This window comes from Nomia melanderi, chromosome 3, assembly GCF_051020985.1.
Source record: "Nomia melanderi isolate GNS246 chromosome 3, iyNomMela1, whole genome shotgun sequence".
In the NCBI taxonomy this organism is placed as follows: domain Eukaryota; kingdom Metazoa; phylum Arthropoda; class Insecta; order Hymenoptera; family Halictidae; genus Nomia; species Nomia melanderi.
This window is the reverse complement of record NC_135001.1, coordinates 22,951,673-22,975,749: the sequence shown is the minus strand read 5'-3', so window position 1 is coordinate 22,975,749 and position 24,077 is coordinate 22,951,673. Positions and strand designations below refer to the sequence as shown.

The 24,077-nt window shown below is 31.2% G+C and overlaps 4 protein-coding genes across 5 annotated transcripts; 1 reads left to right on the top strand and 3 right to left on the bottom strand.

Moving 5' to 3' along the window:
* Nucleotides 1-2,867: 2,867 nt before the first annotated feature.
* On the bottom strand, nt 2,868-6,028 carry spz (Spaetzle domain-containing protein). Its single transcript, XM_031981963.2, has 6 exons — nt 5,583-6,028; nt 4,619-4,691; nt 3,975-4,093; nt 3,649-3,705; nt 3,341-3,444; nt 2,868-3,226 (listed from the first exon to the last, which is right to left on the bottom strand). Exons 1-6 carry the CDS (start codon nt 5,655-5,657, stop codon nt 3,034-3,036), a joined length of 621 nt encoding a protein of 206 aa, XP_031837823.1. The 5' UTR covers nt 5,658-6,028; the 3' UTR covers nt 2,868-3,033.
* A 624-nt stretch (nt 6,029-6,652) lies between these two features.
* Nucleotides 6,653-8,358, top strand: LOC116429176 (PEST proteolytic signal-containing nuclear protein). The gene is made up of 3 exons (XM_031981800.2): nt 6,653-6,788; nt 7,420-7,616; nt 7,691-8,358. The coding sequence occupies exons 1-3, from the start codon at nt 6,752-6,754 to the stop codon at nt 7,931-7,933; spliced, it is 477 nt and encodes a 158-aa protein (XP_031837660.1). The 5' UTR covers nt 6,653-6,751; the 3' UTR covers nt 7,934-8,358.
* Nucleotides 8,355-9,564, bottom strand: RpS26 (ribosomal protein S26). The gene is made up of 3 exons (XM_031981801.1): nt 9,398-9,564; nt 8,545-8,853; nt 8,355-8,426 (listed from the first exon to the last, which is right to left on the bottom strand). Exons 1-3 carry the CDS (start codon nt 9,398-9,400, stop codon nt 8,394-8,396), a joined length of 345 nt encoding a protein of 114 aa, XP_031837661.1. The 5' UTR covers nt 9,401-9,564; the 3' UTR covers nt 8,355-8,393.
* Nucleotides 9,565-11,030: 1,466 nt separating this feature from the next.
* Nucleotides 11,031-23,652, bottom strand: msps (msps cytoskeleton-associated protein 5). Of its 2 annotated transcripts, XM_031981980.2 has the most exons (32): nt 23,372-23,652; nt 22,736-22,802; nt 22,444-22,637; nt 22,081-22,287; nt 21,858-21,977; nt 21,601-21,776; nt 21,305-21,528; nt 21,043-21,237; nt 20,750-20,930; nt 20,561-20,673; nt 20,281-20,491; nt 20,038-20,201; nt 19,810-19,961; nt 19,466-19,684; nt 19,205-19,388; nt 18,888-19,094; nt 17,812-18,816; nt 17,292-17,495; nt 17,072-17,207; nt 16,806-16,999; nt 16,335-16,561; nt 15,947-16,099; nt 13,983-14,165; nt 13,696-13,864; nt 13,461-13,619; nt 13,030-13,217; nt 12,527-12,689; nt 12,273-12,446; nt 12,046-12,192; nt 11,793-11,967; nt 11,567-11,710; nt 11,031-11,395 (listed from the first exon to the last, which is right to left on the bottom strand). In XM_031981980.2, exons 2-31 carry the CDS (start codon nt 22,790-22,792, stop codon nt 11,592-11,594), a joined length of 6,000 nt encoding a protein of 1,999 aa, XP_031837840.1. In that variant the 5' UTR covers nt 22,793-22,802; nt 23,372-23,652; the 3' UTR covers nt 11,031-11,395; nt 11,567-11,591. The 2 variants fall into 2 exon arrangements, with proteins under 2 accessions (XP_031837840.1, XP_031837843.1); XM_031981983.2 differs by lacking the exon at nt 15,947-16,099.
* Between the last annotated feature and the right edge of the window lie 425 nt (nt 23,653-24,077).

Genomic DNA, 24,077 nt, shown 5'->3' with positions numbered 1-24,077 from the left:
TAGTCGCTGGGCGAGGAAAGAGTAGAAGGAAGACGCTTCCTTTTAGTCGGACTGTTTAAGTCTGAGCACGCTAATGAAAGCAACCCAGTAAAATGTTGATATATCCGACAGAATAACGAGTAGCTGGTTTTTACTTGATTCTCATTGAGCTGCACGATATTTTTGATATGCTCGTTGCGTTGCTTAAATAGATTTCGAGTTGCAATATTTAGCAATAATCGCGGTTTGTAAATACCTTTAAACCTGCATATTAGGAATAGTATTTGTAAATTTGAAGTAGATGAATTTTAGTATCCTTAGATTAGAAATAACAATTAACTAACTAGTAATTAATTATTTAATGAACGATGTTTACAAGTCAAATTAATAGTAAATTGTAATTGTAATTAAGTTGGGGTATCGCTCTATTTCCTTTCAATACTCTCCTTCAAAAGTTAGAAGCTTCGGATTTCTCGCAGCAACTTTATACCCACAAAACTCAATCCGTCTCTCACGAGACGGAATAAAACGAATCGCCTATATCTATCTGCAAGAGTGACTTTTCACGCACAAGACGAATAACATGTGTTTTTATTTTAACTTTCATTTTATGCTACCAAACAGAACACGATACACGTGGCATTAAATAAAATCGCTTTTACTTCTCCCAACAAAGTAGTACGCATAACACATACGTAACAAATTTTCAAAATTAATCCCTCCACAAACAAACACTCAGTACAAACTTTGAATATTTCATTATATAGATTGAAGATCTAATAATCTTAAGGTAGTTTCTTTAAGATTCATTAAAATATTCAATATTAGAACTGGTGCAATATTGGAGCCTACAGAGTTCAAAGAGTTAAATATTTGAATGAACCTTACAGAAACTGCCCTAAAATTATTCGATTTTCACATCCAAATTGTCTACTAACAAAGAAAATAAAAGATCGAAGGAACGTTATAGCATTTTTCATTTTCACTAGAGATACTATAAAAATTCGCTGCAGTTACCGATAAATTACAAAACCATGTGGAGTGACGAGGGTTAAAGTTCTGCCCCGAGGAGAGTGAATAGAAAGCTTGCGAATCAAAAAAATCCTGCTATCGTGTGTACCCGGCTCTACATGTTCGCAGTGAATGAATACTTTTGCATCGCGCAGCATGAAAGTCGCATTTTCTGTTCTACAAAGTAGTAGTTTGATTATAGCGAGCGGCACGACGTATCGTAAGTAATGCAATCCGACGAATTCGATTCTCGTTTCCTGGCTACGTTCTATTCCGCGATCGTACCGTATTCTTTCGCATCGATCATCGTTTCTGCCACGGTTACTTTTTATGCAAGACTTAACGAGAATCTAGTCGACCAGCAAGCTTTAATCTTGCAGATAATTCGTGTAATTAGTATACTGATAATCAGGGATTTTTGTGTGCCCGATCACTTTCCGCATTTGAAATTGTATACACTAAAGTATGCTCATTAGGTTTCGGAATCAATATAAATATTTAATACCAGTTTAACACTAGAAAATGACACTATGAAAAATATCTCACTGTTTGATGTTAAACTGCAAAATATACTTCTCGAGCATTAACACTATCTGACAAAAGTATAAAATCACGTGTGAATTCACGTTAAACGAATTCTGTGTAATTAATTTAAATCTCTTATATGGTCTTCAGATTCTCTATATGTAATTTTACTACTTGAATGTACTCATATTTTGCAGTTTAATATCAAACAGAATTACTTTTCATTATTTATTTCTATAATTTCTACAAACCTTCTAAAAACGTCCGATTCAGCCTATCAATATGCCGTCGTTAATATCCATCTTGTATTTTTGTGCAGTCTTATTTGAACTTCTTATTGATCGCATTAGAAACCGGTAAGGAGATAAAATCGGAAATTCCTATGGTTCTTTACATTAATTTACATCAATTAATATACCAACGTTGAATATCATTATTCCGTTATTTCAACGAGTTCTTATCGATTACATCGGAAACAGTTAAAGGAAATGGAATAAGTAATTCCTACAATTTTTTACGTCGATCTATAATACTAACATAAAAGTTAATCCTCACTTCGCTATCTCTCCAAATAGTTTGGTGCAAGTATTACAGTAAATTTTCCAGTATAGTAAACATACCGCACACTTGCTATTTTCGAATTAGCACAGCCGACTATAGTTTCGCGGTTGCCGCCCCTTGACATTACGCTCCTCTTAGCGGCATTAACGTAACACGGAATGACAGAGAACGAACTATTTTCAAACGAGAGAAATCGTTATACATTGATGCGGCGCCGCAAGTTTCAAACGAAGCGAGGAAAAATAAGAGGGCACGTGAAAGGCGTAGCTTTAGAGTGATGTTCGCCGTCGATAAAAATAAAGGTCTTAGAGAAAACTATAAAAGCTGAAAGTATGCGTCAAAAACCAAGTGTGTCTACTGCTGCAGAAAACTGTGGATTGCGTTAGATATACTGTGGACGAAATTCTTTCAGATTCCAAATTTCTGCGATAATAGATTTATTGAAAATTTATTGAAATAGTTTCATTGGAAGGTGAAAGATGCAAAAGTATAATAGGTGTAGAAATTGCTAAATTTAGTACGATGAATTTGAATCTTCGACCGCTGCTATTGGTAATCAGCAGTGATGATTATCTTCTACAATTCTGATACTAATTATAAATATAATTATTAATTATTATGTTATACTGATATTGTAATTAAATGTTATATTATATTCTACTAATATTGTAATTATATATTATATTATATTCTACTAATATTATAATTATATTTTATATTATATTCTACTAATATTGTAATTATATATTATATTATATTATATTATATTATACAGGAACCACATTTCCAAATTCTAGTACCAGAAGGAAAAATTTACTTGCGATCACTTCTTTACGACATAAATCTGTGTATTACTCGAAATATATACGTTTATTTCCATTTCGTATACATCATACATCAGTATTAATCTTAATATTCAAATAATACGTGTAGATGTTCGAATGAACCATCATAGTCCTACTTTTTCAAGAATTTGTCACCCAGAAATTCAATGTGACAGCAGCAGTTCGCCGGAAATCGGAACGAATCCTGGCTCATCAAGCCATCCGATCCCAACGACAGAAGTTGACGATAGATGTACTTCTGCTTGCACTTTGTCACGTAACCCTCGGCGAATCCCTCGATCACTCTGCACGGTTTGTCTTCTTCTCTGAAAACATTGCAAACGAAATTCGAATTTCATTTGTGCAGCGAATTAGAGAAAATAACAACAACTTTCGCGACATTTGTAAGATAATTCCAAAGTAGACGTTTCGGTACTTACAAGCATGTCTCGATGCGTACGCTTTGTTTCAACTCTTCGTGATTCACGATGTACTTCCATTGGTTATTTTTAGTGACACCGGATTTGGGAAATACAACTTGTTCCTGGAAATATAACGTTAGAAATGTTGCTTTACGAATCGATATCGTTTCTGCGTCCCTCGTAATTTATTGAATGATCATCCAGTTGTAACGATTAAACAAACCCTTCTTGATGGTTGTAAAAGATTTTTCTTAGTTCTAAGAATTTATTATGCAACAACTAATTCGATATTATTATCTAGAGTAATATAAATAAAGGGAACTAACCACAGACACACAGAGCGGCTCTTCTTCGGGCCCTTCCACTCGTGGAGGGGTATCCATCTATTCAGTGACAACATAGAAAATTAAATATAAATATTTCACTAATTTTTACATAATATTTTACATAAATATTTTTACACAAATAAAAAACTGTAACAGGCTAACAAATAATTAGACGGTCTAACGTAGACTTCATTTATCTAGAAAATTTTGTAGAACGGTGAATTACATGTATTATTTATTAATCAATGTAGAAGTATGTATGCGATGTTGACATCTGACTAATATAACAATAAAATATTGTTATTAACAATAAAATATCTACGAACCTCATCGCTGTACCCGTACAATTTAAGGTGAGGATTTTTTGCCAACGCGGCCGCAACCAAGTCTTGCGGATAATGCGGAATAGTTTCGCAGAAAGTTCCTTTCCCGCAAGTTGGGACTGCTGTAGTAATTAATATAATATGGATAATAGTTGCACGAATAAACAAACATTGCAACAGTAAAACTTACATATCGATTTTTATAGAAAATAACTTGAAACTCAACCCTTCGCGGACGAAGATTCTTCGAAATGTACCAAACCTTCAGCAGATGAAGCTAAATTATATATCACTTGTATAATTGATAAAACAAAAGGAAACTGCGCGCTCTCTTGCTGTTCGAGTAATTAAATCATTTTTTGTGTCCTAGTCTTCGAAATATGAAAATTTCATCTCGCCGGAATGCCGACATTCGTCCGCAAAGGGTTGATAGTTGAAGTGTTAATTCATTAACACTAGATTTATGAACGTTTATTCTATACTTTAGAATAAAGTACAATAGAATATTGTTCCTAGATAACTCCATGTTCGTTTATATAAATAACTGTTACTAGATAATGTTTAAAAAGTTCAGTATCCGTGAAATTGGCAGGTTCCGTAAATCTAGTGCTAATCTATCGGAAATCATTGTTTTCATTAAACGATACCTCTGAGTAATTCTTCATTGAACTTCAATTGAATTGTCGATTCCTGAGAATACCCATACGATTCAAATATCAGCTGCAAATATTAAAAATTGCATAAAACACAATGTCTTCGTCTCTCTCGCTGAGTCATTCAATTCCTTATAGGAACTGATCCTGATGATTATTCTAGAAACAATCTTATAATATTTAAATAAGTAATTAATCGAGAAAATGTTGGAATTACATAAGATTCATAACATGTTCCATTAGATATAACAGTCATTAACCCTTTGCACTCGAGGGGCGCCTTTCAGTCATTTGCTTGACCCAGTAAAATGGTAAAATTAAAAATTCAATATTAAATTATTAAAATGAATTATTATTATTATTTAATGTATCAACATATGTAACGTCGAAATAAAGTAGTTCTGTTAATCTATGCAGAGTATTTCTTGTTGTTGTAAAAAATATAATGAATATTTGTTGAGAAAAATATTCTCGAGTGCAAAGGGTTAATATTACGAAGACTCTCGTTATTCGATTTACACAAATAGAATTATCAATTAAATCTATAAAAACTGAAAACCTCATAGTACACATTTCAATTATCAGCTACTGTTTGAAATTTTTATTGATTGACAAGATCGAGACGGTGATGCTAACTTCTGATTTGGATAGAAATCGGAACGATAAACTTGCTCGGCTAATCTTATCTGTGTGTTCCGTAAATACTTAGTTCATTAAACATATATATCTTTAGAAGCAAATATTATCAATTTAATTATTTGACAGGAGGATAGATTATTGCGACGCATTGATATTGAAAACGGAATAATTGGAAAATTCTTAATCGCCGTACGGTCCGGCGATTTCGTAATTGCATCGAATTTACAAAATTAATTTAATCGAACGTTGTACAAGGGAACGCTGAATGGAATTATTAACGAAAGGAGTGTTTAATTTCTATAAATTTTGAGGATCTCACCAGAAATAACGTTCCTATCATTAACGCCATCGAATTTTTCACCTGCTGGATACTGGTCGGCGACGCAAATTTCATCTTCGTTAGGAATTTCTCGATTAATTTCACTATCGGTTTGAAAATTATTCACGCCGTCAAAAATTCAGTCGCGTCGAAATGTGCAACTTTTGATTTGAGCTCATCTTGAGCGATGTTACTCGCTTCATTTTAGAGGAACAAATGTGTCGAGCCACTTTCGCGACATTTCAACGACTAATCTCATAACTTTATATCAATATCCACGAAGAAATGAAGATTAGACAGATATATGTGTTTCGTACTAACACTTTGCGCTCTTTAACCGAATATTTTGAAATTTCGAAATTTCGATATTTTAATATTTATTTTATTGGAAAACATCTAATTTCACGCATCAGTTAGTCTGTTATTACGTTTGCTATTTTTTTTGTCCTCAGTTCTTATAACTGTAACTTTAATTATCTTATCGATTCATTTTGATAAATTTACAAACAATGTATAATATAATAATATACAATATAATAACAATTATTGAGCTTAATCATTTATGTTACAAATACATTTTATTGGAATCAATTTGTAACTGTAATAAATTTTTATGTTAACTATTGTAATTAAATTTTAATGTACAGTATGTAAAGAAAAAGTCATTCGTAATTAGTAATTATAAAAAGGATGTACGTAGTGTTATAAATTTATTATATTATTTTATATGCATTTATCTTATATTTTCTATAATTATTTATCATACAATTTAAATTAATTTTTGATGTTCTGAAATATCTATTTTGTCATTTTGTTCTTGATAATATTAGTAATAAAAACCTTCTTGAATAAAGAATTTTAATATCTAGTATTATATGAAAAATATATTTAAGAAAGATAATTATTATGATTTATATATATATACTACATAATACTAGTTAAAGTGGTTTGATTTGAAAGCGGGAAAACGAATTTTGAATTTATGAATGTAACTAGATAATAGGTATAAAATATAGGGACAAACAAGCTGCACAGAAAGAGTATTTAATTCTTGAAATTTCCCTATATAACAGCGAGTGCGAGTACAAGACTGAAGTAAACTGTAGTTACGAGCGTCGGATTGCTTCACTTCGGTCGATTTCGCATTGCGTCCAAAGAAAATCAGAAAAATGTCGAAGAGGAATCCAGCGGACGAATATAGAAAAGGTTTTATTCATTTTATTTATTATTGTATCACGTGCATTTGGTAAAATAACATTTACTTTCAACCTTGTTATAATTTCAATATCTTGTCTTCCTGATTTGTTTTCGTTATTGATTTCATGCCTATACTCTTTCCCATAGGAAAGATAAATTTTAAACCCTTAACGTGCAATATCGATACAACACGAACAAATTGTAGGTAAAAATAAACGTTCACTTTTCATTTTATCGTCTGAACTCCGTTTCATACTTCTTGTGTACCGTTTTTCATGTAAAAGCATCCTGCAACCATGTGCCAAAGAATGCATCCTACTAATAAAAACGGAGTAAATGTTAATCTTATATAATAAATCTGTCTAATATGTGTATATATGTATATATACGTATGTATATATATATATACACATATGTATATACATGTATATACACATATGTACATATATGCATATATGTATATACATGTATATTATATACAGTTATTTCTCTTTGACCATTTACTGTATTTACATGAATTTTAATTCAGATGGCTAGGATTATACGGAACTTCTACTAAGCATGCCGCTTAAATATTTCCGGTTAAATAAACAGCGTTGTTTAACTTGATCTGAACTTTGCCAGTGTTTGACGTTGTCAGGGTCAAGTATCTACAGAGCAGAGGACTCCAGGGGGGATGACAGAGGAAGGGATCGTTCTCCACTTAGATCGGATGACCGCGATGCCAGCAGCTATAATCAGAGTGACGCAAAGAAACAAAAGCTGACGTTTGCATTTGGGAAAAAAAGTTCAACAGAACAAAAGAAGGGCATACAGATAAAACTAGGTTCAACTTCTGTGAGTAAATGCAATTTAAATCATTTCTGTGCAACGCAAGAGTATTCAGCTATTATTTAAATTTGTTTTCTTAGAAACCCACTGTAAAAGCAACACCAGTACAAAGGCCAACGGTAGCATCGGTATTTAATGCGGATGAAGATGAAGAACCTGAAGAAATGCCAGCAGAAGCTAGGATGAGAATGCGTAATATTGGGCGAGAAACACCAACCTCAGCAGGACCAAATTCGTTTGGTAAAACAAAGCAAGGCTTTTGTGATTCTAAAAAGATATTTGAGAAAACACTGAAAAAAGCAATGGAGGAAGCTAATAAATGATTTCTTCCTTAATATATTTTTTAATTATTGTTAATTGTATATTAATTTTACATAAAATGCAACAATTAATAGCGAAATTCTTGCTACAATTATATGCAAATATTTTTATCAACTTTGCGCATTTTGTCACCAAAAATTATAACAAACTCTTACTTCACGTTTTACGATCTTGAGATTTAATTAAATATTAGCTGTTTGTTAGCAATAGCTAACACTAAAAATACACTTGAAATGTAACATTTCATTATCGTAAACAAATATACATATGTAATAAAATTGTACCATGTACTTTACTATGTTCATTTCAAGTTGTGTAATAATAAATGAAGAAAGCAACGAGTTGTTTAGAACATATAAGAAAGTAATATAATTTATCTTGTAACTTATACAGTGTATGATACAAATAAAAACAAAGCTCTAATTGATTTTATTATTTTTATTTAAAATTTACATAATAAAATTATTTCCTGTTCTGTTGACCCTGACGAAGATCCTGAAAAAAAATAAACAATCATGAAAACATAGTAGAGGTTGTTTACAGTTAAATACTAAAAAATCTCTGCACACTAAATGCATTGATCATTTTTTAAGTTTTATGTTGCCATAATTACCCTTGGGAAATTGCGAACTGGTGGAGTTCTGATGCGACGGTTTGCTTTAGATCTATTGCGAACCACTTTAGAGTGAATAGCGCAAGAAACACAGTAGTGCAGCTTAGCATATAATTTTGGAAGCTGGTATGCAGAATAGAAGCTAGCTTCGGTTATATCTCTTACTGCAGCTGCTTCTACAATGTTACGAATAACAAACTTCTTGATGGCTTTGTCTTTTGGTACACATCGTGCACAGTTAGTACAGCGAACAGGATTTACATGGCCGCGACCATGCTTGGCACGTCCACCGTTTCTGCGTTTGCAGGTCTAAAAGTAGAAAATAATAACAAATAAGTAGTATACAGACTGAACAAATGTAGTACAAATTAATATTTATACTCGTAAGAATTGAAACGAAAATATTTGTACTTAATTAAGTTAACATATTTTGTTTATATAACAGTAGTTATTGATCACTCGTTAATCGAATACCTTTCAGAAGATTTATTATCTATTAAAATACTACCGGTGACTTTCCTTGTAAAGGTTATGTTCACACATTTACTGTTTTTGGTTATACATAAAATAAGTAAACAAATCTGACTTTTATACATAACAAATGATACATTTTAATATGCTACGCATCACTATGTAAAATAAAATTATATTCTTTGCAGATACAATATGACAACCACATGGCTTCTAATCATTTAACAAGTTAGTTCTTCACAAATATATCGCAAGTACTTCTACATATGTAATGAATATTATCTTTGCATTATATTTCTGATTGAATCAACCGTTATAAAGTAACACCAGGCACAATGTATTAAAGTAAAGAATTTATAAATAATAAATAAAAGACAGTTACCATTCTGTTTCGCTAGACACAGAAGAAGGATCGGAAACAACGTTCAGTAGCAATACATAAAATTGTGAGTCAAATCAGTGTATTTCCGTTTATATAAAAGTACCCCACTTTTAGTATAGAATTTGTGTGGTATACTACGTTTTAATGGTGTATGATTTAATTATTTACAGGAAGCAGTTAATCTGGATATTTGTAAAATTAACGTTTTTACTTTTGTAAAACTTCCATTGCTAACGATTATATGAGGAGGGTAATTCAAAAATTACGAACATTAAATTCTTATTTAAATGAAATATATGACAACTACACGTGATAGAAAATATTTAACTTAGTAAAATTTATATAAAATATAGAAAATTACTTAATTCCGTGTCCATACGAATTAACAGATAAAATAATTAACTCTATTCAAAATCTGTCACCAATTTCTTTTGTTTGAGAAATTTATTCTAATGTATTACAAGTACTCCAATAATAAAGTGGAAATATTAAAAACTTTACTTTTGCAAAATATATATGAATACTTAAAAGTAATCTACTTTTAGAATACTACTAAGTGATATTCTAAAATTGACCTTACTTTCAGTCTGAAAGTAAAGGTAAAAAAATATTAATAAAAACTCGTTAAGGTAATTTCGTCTGCTTTAATATTAGATAAAATTTAAAATGAAATTACACACGTAAATTCCACAGATTAATCATGTCCGAATAATATAGACCAAGTCATCCAAGTCATTAAAATCTACTTAGATAATTATAAGTAGGATGGATAGGATAGGTTAAAAAATGAATATTATAACTATTAGTTTTATAAATAGTTAACATTATTATATTGTTGTTAGTATTTTTAATTATACATCATATATAAAGCATAGTAAGTGCATTAAACGTTTGTGTAAAAATGAACACATATTGATTTCATTTTATACTACAATTAATTGTGACAATTATGCAAAACAATAACGTGAACAGGAAACCTAAATCCCAAATATAGTTTTAAGTTCAAATTTTGTAAAAAAATTAATCGTTTTAAAATTAACAGTACACGCCATATGTCTTTGTCGCCAAATTAAACGTTATTTCGAATTTTAATGTGCAAATGTTTCTTTTATATTAATTCATAATTTTTATGAGTCATAAAAATAATTTCAAATTGCATAAACATTCGAGAATTGAATGATTATCGATAATAAATGTTAATTTCAATTTTATTAATATAGTAAGTTTTGACAAATTTCAGCTACAATTAAAGTTAATTCATATTTTCATGTAGTAAAAGTAAGGAGTTGAAATTATAACGTGTAAACACTGTCAATAATGATACTATAAGACATATTTTATTGAATATTTGAGTATTAGAATATATACACAATCTATTTACACTACGTAAGGTGTTCTAGAATTTCCTGAAGACATTCATATTAAATTATTATTATATATTTTTTTATATTATACTACTTTACCACAAAAAGTTAACGTATTAAATCTATTATTCGTATACCTGGATATAAATACGGAAAAAGAGTATTTTTCATAGTACGATACAATTTCAATTAATTAAATAACAGATTGTAGTTGTTAGTCTTATCTTCATAAATACAGAATTAACAAAAAAATTAGTCTATAATATACATTAAGATGGTTTATTTAAGAGAAATAACGAAATGTAAATGGACTGTAAAAATCAGTCTAAAGAGAGCATAATACTTGCTTCTTATAGCTTAATTATCGTCAAATACCGATAAATACGTATAATATAACATGTTCGTAGATCCGCCGAATACTTTTTAACACATAAACTTGATGCAATTAGCAGCAGCACGATCTATATGTAACTAGTGAAAAAATCGAACGTAAATGCTACAGTTAATGTTGCACTGAACAGCATAACATTACATTGGGTATTTTTTGTTAACATTCGTTATCTATGTACTATTCACTTAATATTGTGTTACATGTATTATTGGTTCTTCATCCGTTTACTTAAGCACTGCAATCCTGTAAAACAGAGTGTACTTTATTTATGTAAATATTACACGTAAAAATTCAAATAGAATAAAAATTAAAAATATACTTGAATTAATTTCAGTTTACTTTACTTGTCACGGTATCTTTCGTAAAATAAATATCTGTCTTTACTGGTTTATTTATTGAAGTTGTTTTTGTTACCTAATTAATATCGAAGAGGATTACTTTATGTTGTACTTGGCTGAGTGGTAGTTTTACATTGTGCTTCACTTGCTCGAAGCTTTTCAAGCCTGTGCAAGGGATCCATTAGGCTCTTTTCGTCGTGTCCAGCAGAATCAGCTGTGTCTATAAGATATAAATAGTGATAAATGTAATGATATTAAATAAAAGACTAAATTTATTTTAATATCTCACAAAAATTATTTACCGGTTGAGTATTGGTTATTAGTCTGTGATATAAGATTTTGATTTTTTCGTGCTTGATCTATATCTCTTAATCCTTGTTCTATGAAGTCTTGGAAGAATTGATGAGACCTTAATAAGAAAGGTTGTACATCGGCTTCAGGATATTGAAGTTTAAAATCATACAACTGCATTAAACCCTATTAAAATAGAAGGCATGAAAGTATTGCATAAATATTAATGGCGTAACAATGTATAAAATATATTATATTACATACTTCTTGCGTGTGCTCTTTAGATCCAATCTTTTTAAATATTTCAGATAATTGCTGATGAGTGAGCTTTGATAAATGTTCTTGGGTCTTACCGCTATTACTTGATTTCATCATAGTTCTTGGGTTATTAACTTCATCAGGCTTAAAAGTCTATTAAATGTTATAATGCATTAGAATGTAGCTATTTTAGCCGGATAATAATTATTGTATAAATATTTAATTATACTAACAGCTATAAGTCTTATAAGGTAAGTATGCAATTCCGATTCATTAGTGTTATTTATTCGAGTCAGGTGACTCAGAATTGTACTGCCCTTCATGCGTGTCATACTGTGAAGAATTGTCTTAATTGTCCGTAATGGGGTGTCAGATTTTCGTTTTTTCCACCATAAAGTTGGATAATCCTGCAAAACATGAACTCGTAATTATTGGACTTTCTCAAACGAATGTTTATATTTTGGGCAAACAAGAGAAAAGGGCATACTTTCAAAAACCGGTGAACTTCCAAGAGAATGGTATCATAATTTAAATCTCCAGCCCAGTTAGGAATGGTTTTCACTATCTTCCATAAACACTTCATAACCAATTCCTCGTATTTGGAAGGTTCATTGGATTCAGCACATCCATGGAGTAACTTTATCAAAGCACTAAATAAATAAAATATTGTAGAAATAAAATATTCAAGAAATATTGGATTTTTCGAATTTAATTACCATTATTAAATATTCATTCACAGCTTTTGGTATTAACAGTTTTTTGGCCAGGTTTCTCAACTGAGAACTGTATCCAATTATCGGATCATTTAATGAAACTAATTCTTTTAAATTATTGAAGCACGTGAATATCTAACTTTTTAAATATTTATTCTATTGAATTTTGTATTTCTGAAAATTATATGTGTCTATAAATAATAACTAATAAATTTAAATCGCCAATTTGAATCCCTGGTCAATAAAATGTTAATAAAAATATTGATGTTAGGATTACCATATAATTGTGGTATGATTAGAATTGTCGATTATTTTGCAAACAATATTGTTAATCACACGATAATATGCATCAGCTTGGTGTAAGTGATGTAATTTATGTTCAGCTAACAAACTGATCATTTGATCCACAAGTTCCTTTAAGTGGATCAATGGAACATTTTTTCCAAGAACCCCGCTATCATAAAACTATAATATACAAATAAAACAATTAAAATATTATTATATTATGTCATGTATGTTCATATAAATCTCTCAAAACCCTAATAAAAAGCTGTTTAATCATTAATATCTATATAAATTTCCATATTTTAGTTTTCTTAATTTTTTTCATAGACTTCCAAATGAATTACAAGAATGTATTTATAGAATGATCTTCATTCGTTTAGGCGCTGAGAGATTAAAAATATATATATATTTATTTATTTTTACCGCTAATATAACCATAAATGTGCTTCTAAAGCCTTTGGATATATCAGTCCCTCCTTGTTGCAAAGGATACGTTTGCAAAAGCTTCAATTGCATGTTTATCGAACCAATAAATTTATCCTCTTTAGATTGTAAGTTCAGAACTTGATGAGATTTTATCAGCTACAAAAATTAATATAAAATAAGTATATACACAACAAATAAGATAAACAATAAGATGCTTGGTAGAGATACAAACATTATCAATACTGTTCATTGACTGTATCGCAACAGCTAAGTCTAAGCTAGCCATTGCAAGAATTTTGCGTTCAAGGCTATCTTCTTTACTTGCGTTAGCTGTATTCAATTGCTGTGTTGCCATCGACGATTTAGATACCAACAATTTCGGTGGAGAAATTGGTATCATCCTAAAATGTATTAAAATTATTTTTATTAAAATTATCATTTGCTACTAAACATGTATACTTTTTACATCTAAATAGATGGATTGCTTTACAGTTAAATAGGCAGTAAATAAGTACTTACGGTACTTTTGGTAGATTCATAGTATTTGGAGATTCGAGTAAAGCTTCAAGCTCATTTAAATTCACCTCTACAAGAACCGGATTGCTGAATTTCACAGGTGCCTCGGATTCAATCTTTTGCAGATAGTCCATATCAAGTCCAAATGGACCCGTTATTTTTTTCTGCGACGATGCTGAATTGTTCCTGAATAATTAAATGAAATTTAAATTACTTCCTGACAAAAAAGTTCTGTGAAAAAGATATGTTACAAATTCTTTCTGTTACAAAACATTCAAGCTACAAAACATTAATCTTTTTAAAAGGTGGAAGGAAATATGTAATATGACACAATGTTATAAATGTCAGTATGTTTACAATACCACAACAAGTCATTAAAAAGACAAATAGAATGAAGATTTATTTTCCTTCATCAAAATGATATCAGTTTACTCTAATTGGAAAAAGCATTTTTTAAATCATAAATTACCTTACTAAGTGCAATGTGAATTAAAAAATTCAGAAGATAAAAACATTATGCAACATTTTTATGAAAACTGAGTTATTCTAGTAAATCAAAAGTAATATGAGATATTTTTTCATAATTTCTAATTTCACTTTGTCCTGTAACAGTACAAATACAAAAATACTTTTTGAACTCTTTAATTATTGAAACTATATATATGTATATGTACACACATACGTACACACATGTATACAGGTAAGATGATCTGAATAAAATATGATTACACACTTGGACTGTACAATTTAAGAATAAATCTTGTATCTACATAACATACTAATGGTTTCATTTTTAAATCGTATCTAGATCACACTAATTATTTTGGTTAACCGAATTAAAAACTACATTTATATCACAATCGGTATACATGCTTAACTATATAAAGTACTCCAAATTTACAATTCTCAAAAATGAAAAGTAACTTACGCATGTTAATTTTTCTAATTTTTTTTCAATGAATAATAACAGTCAATTTGGATACTTCATACTTTTAAAACAAAATTCCAAACAAGTAAAATCACGACTTGTAGCCTACCTAACTTCACAGACTGTATTATATTTCAAATTCATTAAACTCTCTTAATATAAAAAATAATCCATTTAATGTAAAATTACCCACGTGTTTTATACACTCGGCCCTCAATTTACGCGGTAAATTAGAACACTATTTACACGGTAGTTTTCACGTGCGATTTTGTTTTCTGAAATGTCATTATTTTGTTTGTTCGCCTACGTGAAATAAATTTATATTTCTAAACCTTATACCATCTTCTCTTTCCAATATTTTGTACTCTCTAACAACAGACTCTATTTACGCGATTTTCATTCACGTAAATCGAGAGTCAGGTGTACAAATTTTTGTATATTGTCATATGCTCAATTCACGTTTAACTAGCCTCGATATTCCATGTCTGTGTTATACAACCTTAATGTATTTGTATCCTGCAGTTAATCGCAACTGCACCTATTAACACCAACACAAATACTCCACTCCTGGATATGTAAATTGTTAGCATTCGTTAGCCACACACACTTTAGATTTGCTACCTTCTGACAGACACGTTACTTGGTTTATTTATATTATTTATGTTTCATTAACCCTTAGAGTGCTGTGGGCGCACATATGCGTTCAGCTAAAGCCATCGGTGTGGACTGTGGACGCATATATGCGGCATCCTACACGGAGATAAACCCAGAAGAATTGGAGGAAAGTGTAGAATGAATTTTGTGGCTTATTTTGAAAATTTGTTCTGATGAGATAAAGTATTCAGTGTGGTCCACACTGTTGGATTCTAACTTGTTACGTTGGAAATATTTAGCACTCTAAGAGTTAAGAATATGCAGTACAGTGGCATTTGAGAGAAGCAAAAGAATAGAAAAAATAAATGAATAGATACGGCAATTATACGTATACCCGCCACCATAGCGTGAACACACTGCAAACGAATACATAAGAAGCACGAACATTTTAATGTTATCTTCTCGATTACTTCGAGGCGAGGTGATGATAACTTTTACTGGCGATGTTTTCGAAGATTGTTCATTAATCATAGGACACGTCTGTATTTCGTCGGATGTGCTGTCTGGCGTTACTGCTTCTGTCTCTGTTACATGTTCCCTGAAGAAGCATTAAAAAGCAAAGTCGTGCCAACATAAATTAAATTGAAAAAAAATCGTCGCAAAGAAGTAAAAATATTATAAATTTTTGTTTTCTTAATCATAATACTGGAGAACATTTAGCATTATATGAATGAATGCATTAATCTACAAAATATGATTTTATATATATATATATATGTATTTTGCGTGCAACTAAAATTCGATTGTGTGTAGCAATAATATGTTATACATACAATTCAGTTTGTAGTGGTAGAGGTGGTGGTGGTGGTGAAACAGGTTCTGTTTCAGATTCCACTTCTTCATTTTCTTCTTCGTATTCGGTTTTAACGTCTTCATTGGAAGCAATAGGAGTTGTGGTTGTGGGGGGTGCAAGTTTGTTTGCTGAAGCTGATTTCGTTGGACGATTTTTAGCAGCCCTTTTGATACGTTCGTCTAGTAATGACTGATCTTTCTCGGATATCTACAAGTAAAATATTTAGAGAAATAGTAATATGCTTTACTAAGGATATTTTCTACAAAAAAAAATATATATATATGTATATAAATTATATATATATTTTAAATATATATATAGGATTTCCTAGGAAATATATAATAGGATTTCCAAAAATATTACTGTTGATAAATCTTAAAAAGTATTATTCCAAGTAATACCTTCAATTGCTATATTTAGAATAAGATGTGTTCTTCACTGGAAACATTACCTGGCCAATAAGTTTATATACTCGTTCTCCTTGAAGGAAATATGCCTGAACGATACAATTCAAAGCAGCATTCCGAACAGAATTATCACGATCTGCTATCTGTTTCGCTATTTCTTTCAACGCCACATTTGGAGATGGTTGACAAACGGATAAACCATAATTTTCTATAAGGGAACTTAATTGATCCAAGCATTCTAAAAAAATAAAATTATTTAATTAAACCCTGATTACACGTATTCACATTACATATTTATATACGACGTTACCTGTTCTTTGACGAGCATTTTTAGATTTTAAACCTTCCATTATATATGAAAATAGTTTGCTTACTGGATACACCAACGCGATTTGTTTAAATAATGCACGAACTCCATTACGTACCGCATCTTTTGGATCTCCAATCTAGAGGAAATGTTCACATTAGGTACATAAATATCTGGTAAAAGATACACGCATTAATTAAGAAAGACATATAGAAAACTGTACTTTAATAATGAGATATGGAATAAACGATGCCGCTTCGTTTTCCAACATATGATACTGATCCTCTATTAATAGATTAAACACCATTCGCAAATATTCTAGACCTTTCAATAATACTGAAGGATTTGTGTCAAAGAACCTTAGCGTTAACCACTTGAGAATAAGATCTAAATTTGACACCAATGCTTTGCTGTTGTTAGGTAAATCCTAGAATTCGTAAAAAGAAATGTCACATTAGGTAAATACAAAATTAATGTCCATTGAGAAAGATCATTAAATGTGATGATACCTCGATTGTTCGCGATTACAAAACGGTCAAACATAAAACAACACGCACACAACTTTGATGGATCCTTGAATTTTAACATGTACATTCTATATTCACTCAAACGTTATGAACAAAAATAATCTGTTCATAAAAGTATGCTCTCTAAGACAGTTTAAGTTCAATTTAAAACATTTTCCAAACAATCGATAAAAATTCAAACAGTACATCCTATGTGTAAATAATTTGAACATGTACCTCGGTTAACGCTTCAATAGCTTTGAGATGGTACCGAAAATCTGCGTGAAACATGTTTTCCAATAAAGTTTTGTTCACACTCGCTGTAGTCATGAGTTCTTTCAAAAGTTCAACAAACTCTTCCCGCGGTGTCGTGAAGTTCCATTTCAAAACTTTCAACTTCTGTTCGTCGATCACTCGTTGATGTTTGAGGTTATTCGTAACCAACAAAGGACTGGTGTCTGTGTCGTCGTCCTTTTTGCGCGCACTGCCAGGTTTCGATCCAGCTTGATTCTGTTTAGGTTTCACAACCGTCTTCGCTGCCTTCACAGCTCCTGCACTCTTAACGACCTTCCGGTTGCTTTCCTCTACTGGCTGTTTCTTAGGCAACGGTTTCATAGGTAAATTTGGTCGAGACTTATCTAGCGCAGCAAGCACTACTGTCCTAGATCCAGGCTTCAGTTTTTCTGTATTTCTAGCCATCACTTCGTAGGAAAGGTGAATCATGTAACCCAAGACTGCTTCTTGTGCGTTCTTCCGGACGTCGGAATTACGATCCTCTAAATTATTATACAAGTATGGAAGACATACGAGAAGTTCTTCTTTCGGTACCTGCTTGACAGGAATCAACGGCAATTTTTGTGCTAACCAATTCCATAGCTCGGCCCTGAGTACCGGTGACCCAGACTTTAATGCATCACCTATCATTTCTCCATCGAAGAATTCCTTGTAACCACACTGATCCCCCCATGTGTCTATGCATGATATTGCTGCTGTTCTGATCCAGTTTTTACTGTCGCCCAAACATTGTATAAAACCAGGAAATAGAACTCGAATATGTTGCTTCGCTGGTGGACCCATGGCCACGGCCAATGACTGACATATGCCTAAGGTTGACTGGGCTATTTTACTGTTACTGTCAACCAAACGCAAAGCTAATCCTTGAGGCAAATCACCAATAGAGCCTTTAATGAATTTCGCTTCTGAAATGATGGTACTCACTTTCTGCAAACCTTCGTTTCGTACCTAATGTTGAAAAAAACAATTGTAAATTAAAAGGAGACTGGATAGTTTATGATAAATAAACAACGACTTACTTTCCAATTTTTGTCGGATAATTCATTTAGCAGGCTCTCTGTGATTTGATTACTAACGTCAACTCGTGGAATGAGATTATTAATGTCAAGTTCGCTATTACTATTAGATTTCTTACACACTTCCGTTTCTTCGTCATCGTCGTCACTTGTTTTGGATTTTTTGCTTTTCACTCCGCGAATTGGTATTGGAGGAGCTTTGCCGTTGTGCTAAAATTTAATAGTTTATCAGTTATTATAGCTACTATTCATTACATCACTGTTTGCATTAAAGAAAATTGATATAAAAATGCAGCTGAAACTGGCAATAAGAATATTACCTTTTCACATTCTTGTTCAATTTGTTGACGTAGAGCAGGTTTTTCGTTCTCAAAAAACATAAGTAGTGGTTTACCCATGAACATGTATAATGTACCTAACAATGTAATAGCTGAAGTACGAACGCCAGGATTTGTTGCTGCAACTGCTTTTTTGATGTTGTCCATTAATGATTTAACACTGATACTAAAACATATATATAGTAGAACCATGATAGTATTTGTTTGTTCAAGATGCATTCCTTGAATAAGTTAAATACCTACACACAACCAAATTCTGTAAGACCCCTACATATTAATGATAATGTCTCTTGTTGGACTTTCGGATTCTTCTGATTGAAAGCGAATGCTACTATTTCATCCGCAACATATTCGAAACTTGTTGCTTCTGCTATTGCTAGAAGAGTCTCGCCTGCGATCGTGCTATTTTTTGCGTCTCCCAATTTCTCTGTTATGTCCATGAGACAATATTCGCAAACAGTACTGTAAGAAAAAGAATTAAATAAATAGCATGATTATCACTTTACTCGATAATACAATTTAATGTATAATATTATGATAATAAAATTCGATAACATATATATATATATATAGAATATGAATCTTACTTTGAAAATGGAAAATTTTCTGCCAAATACTTCACAATTTCCAATCGCAATTTCAATACTTGGAAATTTGTGTCTTTAAAACCTGGCTTTTTTGCTAAAGTTCGTACAATAACTTGTGTGGGTACTTCTGACGAGTTCATTTGTTTTACGAACTAAGAAACATATAATTATATAATATTGTAATTTATTCATTTTCGTAAGTCCAATTTTAAAAGAAATCTCAGTTACCTCTAAAAGTTGTTCAACTGCAGATAATCGGGTCTTCCAATTAGTGTCAACAAGACCCGAAAGAATGTCTGCTGGTAAATACTGAGTAGCCATTTCATCTATTTCTTCAGCGCTATAATTTTTCTCTGTTTGTGCTTTTACTGTAGACGACTTCTTCGAAGCAGCTAAAATGAAACAGAAACAAAGCGTTATTCTGTGTAATCATTGAGAATTTTCTGCTACTGATTTTAGATATTTAACTACCTAAGTTTGTCATAGACGAACCAGATGGTTTTTTAGCCAGAGGTTTTTTGGTTGTACCAGTATTTGGTCTTTTTTGAGGTTTGGAATCTGGTTCTTTAGTTTTTGCTGCTGATTCAATTTTGCTGGGTGCTGTATTTGGTCTTTCTACACCCATTTTCGGTGCACTCTGAACTTTAATATGTATTACAGCTTTGTCTGCGCATTCTTTTATCTAACAGATGTAAATAAGCGTATATTAATAAATTCTACACAGAAAGAACAACTGTAATTTAGAAAGTACCTTTGACATTTTCAAATTATCAATGTCTGTAATAAATGGTGTCATAGCTTTCTCGCCAATTAGTTTCATCGCAGTGCCAAGAGCCTCTGCAGAAGCATCTCGAACTGATGGATCTAAAATATATTTGTTTAGCATTATATTATTTAACTCCAAGTAAGTACCCAAAAAAAACTCGATTTCAAGATGTACCTGATTCATTTAATGTTTTTAGAAGTGCACCAGTATATGCTTTCAATAACTTCTTATTTAAGCTTTGCGGTGGTGTACGAGCAAAGCACCTCGATAAATAAGCAGCTGTTTCTGTTTTAACTGCGGGATTTTTATTTTCCAATGCTGCAAGTGTGTCTTCCAGTAAAACATCGATAGTAATCTAATTGAAACGATAAGCAGTAACTTTATTATACACAGAATACAATACTTGATAAATATAAAGACAATATTTCATAGGATGAATTTAAAATAATAATATTTCTTATACTTACGCTAAGAAAGATAGCATCAGCAGCATCTCTGAGTGCTTGCACAACATTTTGCTTCTTCTCACGAAACTTTTCCAAAATCGACGAAAGACAAGCTGTTGCATAAGGTTGGAATCGCTTTTTAAGACCTATAGCTAGCCCGGCTAGACACTTTCCAGCTAATGCAACAACTAATACATTAGTGTCTTTAGATATAACCTGTACATAATATTTTAAAGAGTAAATAACATAATAACAAATCATGTATGATTCAAGCAATGTTTACCTTTTTCAGAGCCCTTACTACGTCTCCATAATCACCATTCTCTAACTTTGGATTTTTTACAAGAGTCTCTAAAACTTCTAAAGCTTCTTTTCTCTCTTGCCATTTTTTAGCTTCAAGTTTATCATAAAAATCTTTGGGAAGTTTAGAAAGAATATCAACCGGCTCTAGTAATTCATACGGATCGATTTCTGGTACAGAAACTCCATCGCCATCATCTTTACCATCTTACATAGAAAGTGTTTTGTATTAGACACAAAAATGCAAATGTAATGTAGATTAATTTTATGGTTATTTACCTTCAATGACATCAACTGTTGAACTTGCTGCACATATTTGCTTTGGTTTCTGAGATTTCAGAAAACGGATTGGTACAACTCTTTCCTCTTTAAGATTATTAAACTCTGCTTCTAACTCGGTAATTTGTACTGGTTTTAATGTATTTAACTGTTGTTTCAATGGAACACCTACCCACCTGTATATGTATAAAAAGAACAATGGTATTATAGAAATATTCATATTCTTTTAAGGTAATTTCAGAATGTTGTGCAAATACCTATAAATCTCAATGACCATGAATTTGCCTTCATCTCTAACCATTTTATCTCTGTCTTCTAGAAAACCAGGAATTTTTTTGATCAGAGGCTTTATGTTAATTACTTTTGCACCAAATTGTCTGTACCATTTAAAAAAATTAATTAATAAACACTTATATAATACAAATATAACAATATCTTTTGCTTTATTTGATTTGAAAAGCATCAACAACATTTAATTACCTTAAAGCCAATGTTAAAGTATTAATACATGCAGCAACAATTTTTGGATTTTTCGCTTCAGTCCCTTTTAGTAATTCTTCCTGAACAGCTTCATGCTTCTCAATTTCTATGTACATTAATGTTATTTGTACTGCCAACTCTTTTGTTTTAGCTTTTGGTGCTGCAATACATTTAGTAACTATTCCATTCATAACTTCACCAACAGTCCTATAAAATTACAAAAAAATCCATATCATATAGAATTTTAGAATCAGTGTATACAGTAATAATGTATACAAATCATTTATATAAATAACAACAGAAAAGTAACACTAAATAATATACAAATAAATATGTGTATTAATTTTGATACATGAAACTTACTTTCCTGCAACTGCAGCATTCTCTATAAAAGCTAATGCTGCTTCCAGTCCTTTTTCTTGCGCCGCAGCATTACTATCTACTACAAACTTTTTTATAAATCCTAGGAACTTGTTCCACTCAGGCGATTTTTCATCGTCAATACATTGAAATGTATTTACGCATTCTTTATAACCATGCAAACGTGCTCTCCATAACTGTATAATATTAATTCAAGAAATTATTAATAATTCCACAATAATTATTAAAAGTATACACTTTGATAAATTAGAAATAAAAGTACAACACGTATTACCTTATGCACACATCGTTCCTCTAACGGCAGCTTAACATACTCTGTATCTTGTTCCATATTCTAAAACCTGAGAGAACAACTATTTTACATGACAACTGCTTAATATTAATGATTATTCGATATTATTTCAATTATGGAAGTAAAACAACATAAATATAAAGTATGCATCATAAATATAGGTGTAGTACATAGAATAACTAACAGACAACGTTTTCGTATGTTTGTCAATAATAATTATTCCCGAGAGACGCGTTTCAAATAAATAAAAGAGGCACAGTTATAAGTGTCACGAGCTAAAACTTGACGTTGTTTCCAAACCTTATAAGGCAGTAACTAAAAACCTAGATTTCATTATTGCATTCGGTAAATAATTATACTTGAATGACACAAATAACTTTCTTCGTGGACACGTTCAAATTATAATAGACAAATATTGCATACTCTAAAATAATTTATTGTGTGTCGATATGTTTGAATATCAGTGATTCATGTATTTCGTAAGTATCGAAAGCAATAGCAATGTGTTGTTGCAGATACTTCTTGCTAGGTCGAACGTGGAGAGACAACGATGACTCGTGACAGGAGGAAGTCTCGAGTACTGGTTCGAAGGATTTATAATTAAAAACTCGAACTTACCTCACAAAATGAAGATATATGAGAATAATTTTCGACAGGACAGTCAACGTTCGTAAAAAATCGTTGACTCAATACATTAGAACCGTTTAAGTAGCCCAGACTAAGGCCCACTGTGACCTTTCGGCAACCGTTGAGCCTTTACATTTAATTTTCAAATAGTCTGCGAAGTCTTCCTTACAACCGTCAAGACTAAACGTAAACGAAAAGACAAACAAAACAATCTTTCGAAACTACATATGAATTTTGCGAACCCGGTCAATGTTGCAGTTCACCAGTTTCGACGGTAGATGGTACTAAGAGCGAATTTCTTTTGTTCGCCAGCTTATTTCGCACTCTTACCGTTATTTTCAAATATTTGAAAGACGTGTACGATTTTGGCAATTTACCTCAGCTTTTACGAAATTAATTTAACGTACTAGAGATATCATCGCCAAATAGTTTTGACTTGCATATTTTCATCGTGTAATAATTGCTATAAAAATATCAGAAACAAATTGAAATAAAGTATTGTAAAAATCAATGGATGTCATTTCTTGAAACATTAACGCGTATACTTTTAAAGTTTTTTGTATTGTTAATTTATGGGTAACTTATTAATGATACATTAATTATAAGAAACTTTTAATTGGTTTTATGCAGGATATAATACACATATATCTATTTTATATACACTATAAAAAATTAAAATGATATATTTACGTATATG

Coding starts and splice junctions, on each gene's coding strand:
- msps (XM_031981980.2), bottom strand. CDS start 22,792: ATGGAACAAGATACAGAGTATGTTAAGCTGCCGTTAGAGGAACGATGT. Junction 19,389..19,465: donor CTTACAGAATTTGGTTGTGT/GTAGGTATTTAA, acceptor TATATGTTTTAG/TATCAGTGTTAAATCATTAA. Junction 17,000..17,071: donor AAATGCTCGTCAAAGAACAG/GTAACGTCGTAT, acceptor TTATTTTTTTAG/AATGCTTGGATCAATTAAGT.
- LOC116429176 (XM_031981800.2), top strand. CDS start 6,752: ATGTCGAAGAGGAATCCAGCGGACGAATATAGAAAAG. Junction 6,789..7,419: donor AGCGGACGAATATAGAAAAG/GTTTTATTCATT, acceptor TGACGTTGTCAG/GGTCAAGTATCTACAGAGCA. Junction 7,617..7,690: donor TAAAACTAGGTTCAACTTCT/GTGAGTAAATGC, acceptor TTGTTTTCTTAG/AAACCCACTGTAAAAGCAAC.
- spz (XM_031981963.2), bottom strand. CDS start 5,657: ATGAAATTTGCGTCGCCGACCAGTATCCAGCAGGTGAAAAATTCGATG. Junction 3,706..3,974: donor TGTACGGGTACAGCGATGAG/GTTCGTAGATAT, acceptor GTCACTGAATAG/ATGGATACCCCTCCACGAGT. Junction 3,445..3,648: donor AGCCGCTCTGTGTGTCTGTG/GTTAGTTCCCTT, acceptor TTATATTTCCAG/GAACAAGTTGTATTTCCCAA.
- RpS26 (XM_031981801.1), bottom strand. Junction 8,427..8,544: donor CAGTTCGCAATTTCCCAAGG/GTAATTATGGCA, acceptor ATTTTTTTTCAG/GATCTTCGTCAGGGTCAACA.